Source organism: Pseudophryne corroboree, chromosome 10 (genome assembly GCF_028390025.1).
Source record: "Pseudophryne corroboree isolate aPseCor3 chromosome 10, aPseCor3.hap2, whole genome shotgun sequence".
NCBI classification, from domain to species: domain Eukaryota; kingdom Metazoa; phylum Chordata; class Amphibia; order Anura; family Myobatrachidae; genus Pseudophryne; species Pseudophryne corroboree.
This window is the reverse complement of record NC_086453.1, coordinates 92,689,505-92,702,950: the sequence shown is the minus strand read 5'-3', so window position 1 is coordinate 92,702,950 and position 13,446 is coordinate 92,689,505. Positions and strand designations below refer to the sequence as shown.

The window sequence follows — 13,446 nt, the reverse complement described above, 5'->3', positions numbered from 1 at the left end:
CCTGCATTTTTCCAGAAACTCCCTGAAAACGGTCAGTTGCCACCCACAAATGCCTTCTTCCTGTCAGTCACCTTGCGATCGCCCGTGCGATCGCTTTTTTCGCACCATCCCGTTGCTATGCATCGATCCCTGTTGCTGTGGTCCGTCACACCTGCGCATTGCGGTGCATACGCATGCGCAGTTCGGACCTGATCGCAGGCTGTGAGACAACGCAGTCTAGCGATCAGGTCTGAATTACCCCCATAGTTGTAAGGCATCCACTGGTGTGTACAGAAACTCCGTTTCATCTTCAAACCTGTACACATATATTAACAACAATTAAAACCTAAACACCATTATCAAACTAAAATTTCCAGTTGTCCCAAAAATTTGCATCATATGATGGTTGTAGCCAAAGGCCTATTTCCATCGATAATCAGAATTCATAGGACAGTGAATCTTACTGTATAGGATGCAATTTACTTTCTATGCACGCTAGTCACAGATTAGAAGTTTTCATATGAAAGAAACCAGTTCATATCTCATTAACTACCTTACTGGTTTAATTTTTTTGTTTGAAATTCATATAAACCAATTACATTTTGCCAAACCTACAAGTCACCCCTGCTCCAATGACTTTGGCCCATTATACTGCCTTGTTGTCTTCTCTTTAAACAACACTGATGAGCACTAGCTAGCTATGCGCAGCCAGCAATCCATGCATGTTTACACGGATAACAGATGTTATCCAGCATTGTAGCTGAAATAAGGATGTGAATGTACAATAATCATCTAGTGAAGTTTAGGGCAGGAATGCTGAACAGGTAAGAAGTGTAGAGAGAGGACATTTTCGCATAATTAACAGACTTTGGGGCAGATGTATTAACCTGGAGAAGGTATAAGGAAGTGATAAACCAGTGATGTGTGCAAGGTGATAAAGGCACCAACCAATCAGATCCTAACTGTTAATTTACATATTGGAGCTGATTGGCTGGTACCTTTATCACCGTGCACACATCACTGGTTTATTACTTCCTTATGCCTTCTCCAGGTTAATACATCTGCCCCATAATTACTTACAGTACTGCAAATATGTTCATCATTTCTGACTTGCAGAGTAAATTCCCTCTAGTATTTATTAGTAAATCAGCAGTGTTGGTTAAATAATGAACCTTTGGGGATGATCCTATAGAGAAGGAAACTGAGACAGCTGTATCGAGCAGCAGGATGGTAAGGGCAGATGCATATAGCCAATTCATTTATGATATGCATTCCAAAGATTAAACTGATGTTACCTCCTCTGGTGCTAGCTGTAATAATGATGGAAGTGACAATATTTCTGTTTTATAGAGCACAGTAATATTAATGGTCTTATTTGGTTTGTGCATGCCATGAATGCAGAGCCATTTAATTTACTATCTCAGGTGGCAGTGTGGTTGGGTCCTGCATATTTAATATACTTTAATAAAATGTTACCATCAATATTTATAGTTACTGTATCATTGAGCTCACAGTCAAACGGTGTATAAATAAGAAGGTTTACTTTTAAATATTTGGCTGGAAATGTTAGACCATATGGCATCCTTTGTAGTAAAGCCTATTAATAAGTAGAGATGAGCGGGTTCGGTTTCTTTGAATCCGAACCCGCACGAACTTCACTTTTTTTTCCACGGGTCCGAGCGACTCGGATCTTCCCGCCTTGCTCGGTTAACCCGAGCGCGCCCGAACGTCATCATGACGCTGTCGGATTCTCGCGAGGCTCGGATTCTATCGCGAGACTCGGATTCTATATAAGGAGCCGCGCGTCGCCGCCATTTTCACTCGTGCATTGAGATTGATAGGGAGAGGACGTGTCTGGCGTCCTCTCCATTAGAATAGAGATAGATAGATTAGATAGAGAGAGATTGTGCAGAGTCGCAGACAGAGTTAGTTTACCACAGTCAGTGACCAGTGCAGTTGCTAGTTAACTTTTATTTAATATAATATATCCGTTCACTTCTCTCTGCTATATCCGTTCTCTGCCTGAAAAAAAAAACGATACACAGCACAGTCAGTCACACAGTGTGACTCAGTCTGTGTGCACTCAGCTCAGCCCAGTGTGCTGCACAGTCATCAATGTATAAATTAAAAGCTTATAATTAATTGTGGGGGAGACTGGGGAGCACTGCAGGTTGTTAGCAGGAGCCAGGAGTACAATTATATTAATTAACAGTGCACACTTTTGCTGCAGGAGTGGTGACCAGTGCCTGACCACCAGTATAGTATTGTTGTATACTACTAATATCTCTTTAAATATCAACCAGTCTATATTAGCAGCAGACACAGTACAGTGCGGTAGTTCACGGCTGTGGCTACCTCTGTGTCGGCACACGGCAGGCAGTCCGTCCGACCAGAATTGTATTATTTATTATTATATACCTACCACCTAACCGTGGTTTTTTTTTCATTCTTTATACCGTCATAGTGTCATCCTAATTGTTACGAGTATACTACTATCTCTTTATCAACCAGTGTACAGTGCGGTAGTTCACGGCTGTGGCTACCTCTGTGTCGGCACACGGCAGGCAGTCCGTCCGACCAGAATTGTATTATTTATTATTATATACCTACCACCTAACCGTGGTTTTTTTTTCATTCTTTATACCGTCATAGTGTCATCCTAATTGTTACGAGTATACTACTATCTCTTTATCAACCAGTGTACAGTGCGGTAGTTCACGGCTGTGGCTACCTCTGTGTCGGCACACGGCAGGCAGTCCGTCCGACCAGAATTGTATTATTTATTATTATATACCTACCACCTAACCGTGGTTTTTTTTTCATTCTTTATACCGTCATAGTGTCATCCTAATTGTTACGAGTATACTACTATCTCTTTATCAACCAGTGTACAGTGCGGTAGTTCACGGCTGTGGCTACCTCTGTGTCGGCACATGGCAGGCAGTCCGTCCGACCAGAATTGTATTATTTATTATTATATACCTACCACCTAACCGTGTTTTTTTTTTCATTCTTTATACCGTCATAGTGTCATCCTAATTGTTACGAGTATACTACTATCTCTTTATCAACCAGTGTACAGTGCGGTAGTTCACGGCTGTGGCTACCTCTGTGTCGGCACACGGCAGGCAGTCCGTCCGACCAGAATTGTATTATTTATTATTATATACCTACCACCTAACCGTGGTTTTTTTTTCATTCTTTATACCATCATAGTGTCATCCTAATTGTTACGAGTATACTACTATCTCTTTATCAACCAGTGTACAGTGCGGTAGTTCACGGCTGTGGCTACCTCTGTGTCGGCACACGGCAGGCAGTCCGTCCGACCAGAATTGTATTATTTATTATTATATACCTACCACCTAACCGTGGTTTTTTTTTCATTCTTTATACCGTCATAGTGTCATCCTAATTGTTACGAGTATACTACTATCTCTTTATCAACCAGTGTACAGTGCGGTAGTTCACGGCTGTGGCTACCTCTGTGTCGGCACACGGCAGGCAGTCCGTCCGACCAGAATTGTATTATTTATTATTATATACCTACCACCTAACCGTGGTTTTTTTTTCATTCTTTATACCGTCATAGTGTCATCCTAATTGTTACGAGTATACTACTATCTCTTTATCAACCAGTGTACAGTGCGGTAGTTCACGGCTGTGGCTACCTCTGTGTCGGCACACGGCAGGCAGTCCGTCCGACCAGAATTGTATTATTTATTATTATATACCTACCACCTAACCGTGGTTTTTTTTTCATTCTTTATACCGTCATAGTGTCATCCTAATTGTTACGAGTATACTACTATCTCTTTATCAACCAGTGTACAGTGCGGTAGTTCACGGCTGTGGCTACCTCTGTGTCGGCAGTCGGCAGGCAGTCCGTCCATCCATAATTGTATTATTATTATAATATATACCACCTAACCGTGGTTTTTTTTTCATTCTTTATACCGTCATAGTGTCATACTAGTTGTTACGAGTATACTACTATCTCTTTATCAACCAGTGTACAGTGCGGTAGTTCACGGCTGTGGCTACCTCTGTGTCGGCAGTCGGCAGGCAGTCCGTCCATCCATAATTGTATTATTATTATAATATATACCACCTAACTGTGGTTTTTTTTTCATTCTTTATACCGTCGTCATAGTGTCATACTAGTTGTTACGAGTATACTACTATCTCTTTATCAACCAGTGTACAGTGCGGTAGTTCACGGCTGTGGCTACCTCTGTGTCGGCAGTCGGCAGGCAGTCCGTCCATCCATAATTGTATTATTATTATAATATATACCACCTAACCGTGGTTTTTTTTTCATTCTTTATACCGTCGTCATAGTGTCATACTAGTTGTTACGAGTATACTACTATCTCTTTATCAACCAGTGTACAGTGCGGTAGTTCACGGCTGTGGCTACCTCTGTGTCGGCAGTCGGCAGGCAGTCCGTCCATCCATAATTGTATTATTATTATAATATATACCACCTAACCGTGGTTTTTTTTTCATTCTTTATACCGTCGTCATAGTGTCATACTAGTTGTTACGAGTATACTACTATCTCTTTATCAACCAGTGTACAGTGCGGTAGTTCACGGCTGTGGCTACCTCTGTGTCGGCACTCGGCAGCCCGTCCATAATTGTATATACCACCTAACCGTGGTTTTTTTTTCTTTCTTTATACATACATACTAGTTACGAGTATACTATCTCTTTATCAACCAGTCTATATATTAGCAGCAGACACAGTACAGTGCGGTAGTTCACGGCTGTGGCTACCTCTGTGTCGGCACTCGGCAGCCCGTCCATAATTGTATACTAGTATCCAATCCATCCATCTCCATTGTTTACCTGAGGTGCCTTTTAGTTGTGCCTATTAAAATATGGAGAACAAAAATGTTGAGGTTCCAAAATTAGGGAAAGATCAAGATCCACTTCCACCTCGTGCTGAAGCTGCTGCCACTAGTCATGGCCGAGACGATGAAATGCCAGCAACGTCGTCTGCCAAGGCCGATGCCCAATGTCATAGTACAGAGCATGTCAAATCCAAAACACCAAATATCAGTAAAAAGCCTCTTTTTTTCTTTGCGTCATGTGCTGTTTGGGGAGGGTTTTTTGGAAGGGACATCCTGCGTGACACTGCAGTGCCACTCCTAGATGGGCCCGGTGTTTGTGTCGGCCACTAGGGTCGCTAATCTTACTCACACAGCTACCTCATTGCGCCTCTTTTTTTCTTTGCGTCATGTGCTGTTTGGGGAGGGTTTTTTGGAAGGGCCATCCTGCGTGACACTGCAGTGCCACTCCTAGATGGGCCCGGTGTTTGTGTCGGCCACTAGGGTCGCTAATCTTACTCACACAGCTACCTCATTGCGCCTCTTTTTTTCTTTGCGTCATGTGCTGTTTGGGGAGGGTTTTTTGGAAGGGACATCCTGCGTGACACTGCAGTGCCACTCCTAGATGGGCCCGGTGTTTGTGTCGGCCACTAGGGTCGCTAATCTTACTCACACAGCTACCTCATTGCGCCTCTTTTTTTCTTTGCGTCATGTGCTGTTTGGGGAGGGTTTTTTGGAAGGGCCATCCTGCGTGACACTGCAGTGCCACTCCTAGATGGGCCCGGTGTTTGTGTCGGCCACTAGGGTCGCTAATCTTACTCACACAGCTACCTCATTGCGCCTCTTTTTTTCTTTGCGTCATGTGCTGTTTGGGGAGGGTTTTTTGGAAGGGACATCCTGCGTGACACTGCAGTGCCACTCCTAGATGGGCCCGGTGTTTGTGTCGGCCACTAGGGTCGCTTATCTTACTCACACAGCGACCTCGGTGCAAATTTTAGGACTAAAAATAATATTGTGAGGTGTGAGGTATTCAGAATAGACTGAAAATGAGTGTAAATTATGGTTTTTGAGGTTAATAATACTTTGGGATCAAAATGACCCCCAAATTCTATGATTTAAGCTGTTTTTTAGTGTTTTTGGAAAAAAACACCCGAATCCAAAACACACCCGAATCCGACAAAAAAAATTCGGTGAGGTTTTGCCAAAACGCGTTCGAACCCAAAACACGGCCGCGGAACCGAACCCAAAACCAAAACACAAAACCCGAAAAATTTCAGGCGCTCATCTCTATTAATAAGCTGGTCTATTTTTAAATTATGTATGAATTAGACTGATATTTGATGAGGGCTTGGAAGCATTCATCTAGTACACATATAAGCTAGAGTCTAATGTACTGTATGCAGATGTCAATCTAATCAATAACACACTCTATTGGGTGACCATGTCCTTTGTCTTCCTCTCCAATTAGCATATGGTAATTGTGTGCTGCAGCCAAGGATGTTGGAGCAAAGATTTAACACTCTAGAGCAGGCATTCCCAACAACGGTCCTCAAGGCACACCAACAGTGCAGGTTTTAGTGATATCCAGGCTGCAGCACAGATGGTTAAATCAAAATGACTGAGCTACTAATTAAGTCACCTGTGCTGCAGCCTGGATATCACTAAAACCTGCACTGTTAGTGTGCCTTGAGGACCGTGGTTGGAAATGCCTGCTCTAGAGCAGTGGTTCTCAAACTCGGTCCTCAGGACCCCACACAGTGCATGTTTTGCAGGTAACCCAGCAGGTGCACAGGTGTATTAATTACTCACTGACACATTTTAAAAGGTCCACAGGTGGAGGTAATTATTTCACTTGTGATTCTGTGAGGAGACCTGCAAAACATGCACTGTGTGGGGTCCTGAGGACCGAGTTTGAGAACCTGTGCTCTAGAGGGCCTACAGTATTTATCAGGACCTCAGGACCCAGGAGCTGGGCTTGATTAAGGTTTACTGGAGCCCCAGCACAAATCACTTATGGGGGTCCCTAGCAATAAACTTATTAATAAGATTTTCTGGCGATTCTATTGAAAAGTATTTAGTGTAAATATTACCAGCACCACAACTGTGTTAAACACAGTGTAGTGCCCCAAGTTCACATTATTCCACACAAAACCCCCAGGTCATATACACCACAGTACCTCCAAGGTGGTGATGAAGCTATTCCTATGTGTGGAGACCGCCTGGGTGACCACCCCAACCACCCTGTAGTTAATCCGGCTGTCAGGGCTTGTTTGGGCTCCAGAATGGGACCACTGGGCAAGATTGGCTGGGGATGGAGTGAGTGAAGTTTAGTTGTCCTATGATGCTCTCCTTATTCAGTAATAGAGCTAATCTAGAGTATAAGAATTTAGCAGGAATGGAAACCAGGATGAGACAGTAAGCTGTGAGTAACTGATATCTGCCCTGCAATAGAAGCAGGCGCTTGCTGGAGGAGCTTGCAATCAGGTGTAAAGGAGTAGACTCTACTAGTGAAGTACCTACACACACTGGTGAGGGTTGAGAAGTTGAACCTTCTGGTGATGGATGGTATTCACACACAGGTATAGGTTATGCACTCTGGTCAGGCATTCCCAACCACGGTCCTCAAGGCACACTAAAGGTGTGTACACATGGTGAGATTTATCTGTCCAATCTGCCTGGTGAGTACAAAAATCTGGTAATGGATGAGAGCAAATGACAATCAACCATTTTCTCCCAAACACTGGAACATGGATTAAAACTATTGATTTAACAAATTTTTCCAAACAAACTGATTTAACCTATTTGTTTGAACAACCATTGTCTATTTTCCAGTGGTTGGGAGCAAATGGTCTTGTCATTTGCTCTCATCCGTTACCAGATTTTTGTTCTCACCAGACAGATTGGACAGATAAATCTCACCATGGGGGTCATTCCGAGTTGATCACTCGTTATTTTTTTTTGCAACGGAGCGATTAGCTGCTAATGCGCATGCGCAATGTCCGCAGTGCGACTGCGCCAAGTAAATTTGCTATGCAGTTAGGTATTTTACTCATGGCATTACAAGGTTTTTTCTTCGTTCTGGTGATCGTAATGTGATTGACAGGAAGTGGGTGTTTCTGGGCGGAAACTGGACGTTTTATGGGAGTGTGTGAAAAAATGCTACCGTTTCTGGGAAAAACGCGGGAGTGGCTGGAGAAACGGGGGAGTGTCTGGGCGAACGCTGGGTGTGTTTGTGACGTCAAACCAGGAACGACAAGCACTGAACTGATCGCACTGGAAGAGTAAGTCTCGAGCTACTCAGAAACTGCTAAGTAATTTCTACTCGCAATTTTGAGAACCTTTCGTTCGCAATTTTGATAAGCAAAGATTCACTCCCAGTAGGCGGCGGCTTAGCGTGTGCAATGCTGCTAAAAGCAGCTTGCGAGCGAACAACTCGGAATGAGGGCCCATGTGTACACATTTTAACAGTGCAGGTTTTAGTGATATCCAGGCTTCAGCACAGGTGACTTCATTAGTAGCTCAGTTATTTTGATTTAACCATCTGTGCTGCAGCCTGGATATCACTAAAACCTGCACTATTGGTGTGCCTTGAGGACCGTGGTTGGGAATGCCTGCTGTAGGTTAAGAGTGGTAATGCGCACAGGCAATGGATGTGCACTGCAGGCTATGGGGTACATTTACTAACATTCGTAATTCCCGAAAATAGGTCAAAGTTCAATCACGAATGACATCGACAGTGTAAAACTGCAACTTTTTGAATTTATTACGATGGATTTACTAAGCTGTCGTATTCGTATTTTTGGTGTTGTCCGATGTCGATGTCATTCGTGGTTTTCTGGTGTATAATGCGGCCGATTTTGTTATTTTGCGGCCGAGTTTAATGTGTTTTTTTACGAATGCGTCACATGTCTGTTACGGCAGTGTTTTTCCATTACTGCCGCGTTTTTTTCCTAAGTTTCGTTTTTGTCACTTGTCCGTGATTGGTTGTATTCGTGGTGGAGGAGTGTCTGTGTACTTGACTATAAATACGCCCCAAACCGACCGCACCTCGTGGGTTTAGCTAGTGGAGAGGAGAGAGGAAGGTGTTGTTGGTGTTGGAGATTTCTGTGGAGTTTTTTGTGGTTTGGAGGCGGAGTTTTGTGATTGGTGAGTGCTGTACTGTGTGTGTAAGTTGTTTTGTCATACTTGTTGTTCTGTTATTTAAAAGTCTGTTAACTTTTTTGTATTTTGTCTTTTCTTTTCGTCTATAGTCCTTGTTTGTGAGTGAGTGAGTGTTTGTTTGCGTGTGTGTGGTGTGTAGTGGTAGTGGAGGAGTGTGTTATTTGTTTTTTTTTCTCTGTGTTTTTTGTGTTGTCTTAAGATTATGTCACAGTCAGAGGTGAGTGTGGTGGAGGAGGTGAGTGAGAGGGAGGAGGTGAGTGAGGTGGAGGAGGTGAGTGAGAGGGAGGAGGTGAGTGAGAGGGAGGAGGTTAGTGATGAGGAGGGTGAGGTTGCGGCTGCGTTTTCTAGTGATACTGATAGTGATGGTGTTGTGGCTCCGCAGCCACGCACCAGTACAAGGACGGGCCGCAATGTAAAGTTTAGTTACGCAGAAAACATGGCTCTGGTGCGGGAGCTGATGAGGCATCAGCGCCAGTTGTTTGGTTCAGATGCATCAAAAGTGTCGACCCGCCGGAAGAGTGTCCTGTGGGGGAAAGTTATTGCTGCTGTGAACAGTGAGGGTGTGGTGAGGCGGACCGAGGACACCTGTAGGAAACGTTTCTATGACATCAAACGCCGTGTGAAGGCCAAGATGGCTAAGGAGGCAAAATCTGCTCGGCAAACCGGGGGAGGACACCCCTTCCGAGCGTCTTATAAAGATTGGGAGGAGCCAATACGTCCGCTGATTCCGCCAGAGGTGGTTTCTGCACTTCATGTCCAAGATTCGGACCGGCCAAGTGCGGATGGTGAGTTTATTTTATATTTATAATTTTTCACATCTGTGCTTTGTACTTTTGTTGTAAAATGTTTCCTGTGTGTTGGTCCACAAATGGGTTGGTGATGTAGTGCAGGCCAATCCACCCTGTGTTTTTCCATCTGTTGTCCAACTACAAGTCCCATCATGCCTGTTATAATGTTTAAACTTAGGGAATGTCAAATGTGTTGGTGGACATGCTGGGAAGTGTAGTTGCACTACATATTGTCAGACACAGGTTGTGGTTGCTTGGTGTATTGTGTGTGTTAGTTATGTTTTTGTACTAATTAGACTCAAATATTTGTTGTGTTTTTTTTGGAAACACAAACAATTTGCCTTGTTTTGTGCGGTTTTTGTAGGTTGTAAAATTTAAGATTATAGATGTAACAAAACCAACTATTTGTGTTTGTAATTTTATAACAAAATTTAAAAACAGTTTTTAAAATCCTGCAATATTGTGTCTTGGTAAAGCTACGACATATGTGTTTTAAGTAGTATAATTATGTTCATATCGCAATTCTTCTTTTTTTGTACAGTACGCCAGAGAAGCAGCACATCCAGGCCACAACCAACCCTGCCTAGAGCTGATGATGGTGGGAATGATGGTAAGTTATTTCTGTACCCACATCTTAGCCATTAACATAAAACACATGAAATGTAATGACAATACTATCACACAGGTTCTTCGTCTGCTCCGCGCACACAAAGGCCACAATCACAGGCCAGCCTTACTGTGGCTACAAGGCCACCCAAGAGGCCCCGTGTCCACGCTCCTACTGCTGCTGCTGCTCCTGCACCTGCCTCACCCCCCCAAAGGCGCATCTCTGCAGTGGCTGCGGTGCCACCACTGGCACTTTTGGCAAGCCCCCTGAGTGTAGATCCACATTCCCCACAGTTGTCTGGTGAGTAATGTTTGTAATGTTTTTATTTTGTTTGAGTAAAAACAAGGTGAAGGCATAAGGAACTGACAAAACACTGTTAGATCGAAGATGATAAAGGCAGCAGTACAAAAATTATAAGTAATTTTAGACTCCACATTTTGGACATGCTTGCCTTGTGTCATTATCACCTTGAACCTATCACTGCTTTAGAAATGACTTATACCTTCTCCAGGTATTGACATCTGCCCCAGTGTTAGTTTTGTTAAAAAATGATTAAAAATTGTAAGCAACTTTGCTTTAATAATCGACTGCAAGCAGATGCTGTTAGCGTATTGTTATGATGATATGTGTGAAATTACAGTGTCCTGAAACTCAAATGTTTTTTAAAAAATATGCTCAACAACACTCAAAACTACAAAAAAAATGTGAAACTAAATTTGAACCAAAAAATTCAAAACAAACCAAATCAATACATACGGCAAAATCCAACATTAAAAAACCTGTTTAAGTTGTCATTTTTTGACCACAATCTTAGTGTACTTCTTTACTAAATCCACTGACTGACATGCCCAATGTCTGATTCTAATGTGGCAAACATGGTTATATTTTTTTGTGTTGTGCCAAAGGAACCTTCAGAATGTTGTTTAAACTAACTTTGAGACATAAAAAAAGAGTACATGGAGTGTATACAATAATTTAGAATGTGAAACATACAATTGTCTCCATAAATTCACAAATTAGTAGTATCTGTTTATAGCCACATCAATTCACTAAGAGGTAACCAACATAGTAACGTTTAAGAAGTTAACCATTTAGCTTTTAAATGTATATTATGAAGTAATGCATGTTGCTTGACAAATATTGTAAGACCAATGCTACATATGTCTAAAATATTTCCTGTGTCCCACCCCATACAGATCCGGCCATCATGAGTGACGAGGGCCAGCAGTCCCATGGCCAGGAGACGTATACTCTACACCTGCAGCCCATCGACCAAACACAGGCAAACATGACTGAGGACAATCCAGTCCAACCGCAAGCTTCTCAGACTCAACAAATGACCTCAACACCAGGGACAAGCCAAATTCCGCATGAGTTTTGGTCAAGTTGGGCAGAACAACAGGCACACCACTCTGCGTGTCTCAACACCCAAACACAACACCTGTCTAGTTTGCCCCATCATTTGCCTAAAGTTAGCCGCAACTCTGCCAGACTCATCGTGCAAGTAGGGCGGATAGCAAACACAATGGAGCAGATGAGGGCAGACAATTCTCAAATGCAGGCAACCCATCAGCGCATCATGGATGAGCAACTGCGCCAACACCAAACCCTCATACAGATTATCCAGCATAATCAAGTCATAAATGACAATTTGTCGCGAACCATTGCCAACAATACAGCTGCTTATACCCAGCTAACGGCCAGTTTAAATATTTTGAGCCAAAATTTTAGTGCAATGGCACAACAACATGTGGCCACAAGCTCAAGCACAACAACCCCGACCCAAACACCAGTACAATCACCAGTTCGACGATCAAGTCGAAGCCGCACCCACGAACAACCACAAGCCTCTGCACCCAGCACCCAAAAAAAGAAAAGATAATCTGTACTGCACATCATATGCTGGCCAGTTGCAAGTAAAATATATGTGTTCAGAATATATTGTTCAGTATTTTTCAATAAATTATCTAATCAAAATATGTGTATTGGTTAATTTGCAACACACAAACACAAAAATCAGTAATGTATAGTCCAAGATGAATATTGTGACAGGGCGAGAGTGTGCTGTGTCAGGGTGTAGGGTCCGTTTGCCAAAATCATACCGTGGAAAAACACTTCGAACATTTAGTGTGACCATCTGTATAACATGGTCAACATCAAGTTTTTTGCAGTTACATTGGACAATATAAACTAAAAAGCATGGCCAGCCTACTCGGAACATATACAACCTGCAGACCCAGTTGTTTTTCCTTCCTTGGTTTTATTGTAGCATCAGGAAGCAGTGACAAGTATCCTACAGCAAACAATACAGCAGACCCACACACAGTAGCAGCCATTTCAGATTTAGAGTGTGTAGAAATGTGTTGGCTCCCCTTTTAAAAGTACCAAACGTCAGGTGTGAGTAATGAACAATTGCCAACACATGTTAAGGGATCATGGAGTGCCACGTTGTAGCACTCTCCTGATCAGCTGTGTGCTCCTGTCCTCACTGACAGGCAGCACACGGCACTGTTACAATGTAGCGCATATGCGCTACATTTTAACCAATGCGGTGAACTTTCTGCTCTGCGGTGACGTCACTTTAGGTCCACCGCAGGGAAGAAAGTTACCATCATTGGTTACAAGGTAGCGCATAGGCGCAACATTGTAACAGTGCCGTGTGCTGCCTGTCAGTGAGGACAGGAGCACACAGCTGATCAGGAGAGTGCTACAACGTGGCACTACCTGATTGGCTGAAGAAACCCACTTAGGCATAACTCAAAGTGGGTTTCTGGCATTCGGGTAAAGGTGACCCATGGGCAAACATGGTTCCCCTTTCAGTTCGTGGTCGGGACACTTTTTTTGGTTTGTTTTTTCTCCTTGCAGTATTTGTTTGAAATAAACATGTGCAGTGTTTTTTTTCTTCATAAAAAATTAACAATAAAAAATAATATTGCCGTTAATGCTGGAACATGTGTGTTTGTTTGTAAAAAACAAACAGCTTTTTTTAAATTTTAAACAAAAAAAGCTTCCCAAAATTTAAAACGTTACACTATTTTTAAACTGGAAAGGACTGAATCTCTGCAATATGTGAGTCACA

At 42.9% G+C, this 13,446-nt stretch overlaps 1 protein-coding gene across 1 annotated transcript; it reads left to right on the top strand.

Annotated features, from left to right (window-relative positions):
- The first annotated feature begins 10,228 nt into the window (after positions 1-10,228).
- On the top strand, positions 10,229-12,330 carry LOC134965044 (uncharacterized). The gene is made up of 3 exons (XM_063941621.1): positions 10,229-10,370; positions 10,446-10,667; positions 11,564-12,330. The coding sequence occupies exons 1-3, from the start codon at positions 10,268-10,270 to the stop codon at positions 12,247-12,249; spliced, it is 1,011 nt and encodes a 336-aa protein (XP_063797691.1). The 5' UTR covers positions 10,229-10,267; the 3' UTR covers positions 12,250-12,330.
- Positions 12,331-13,446: the final 1,116 nt, after the last annotated feature.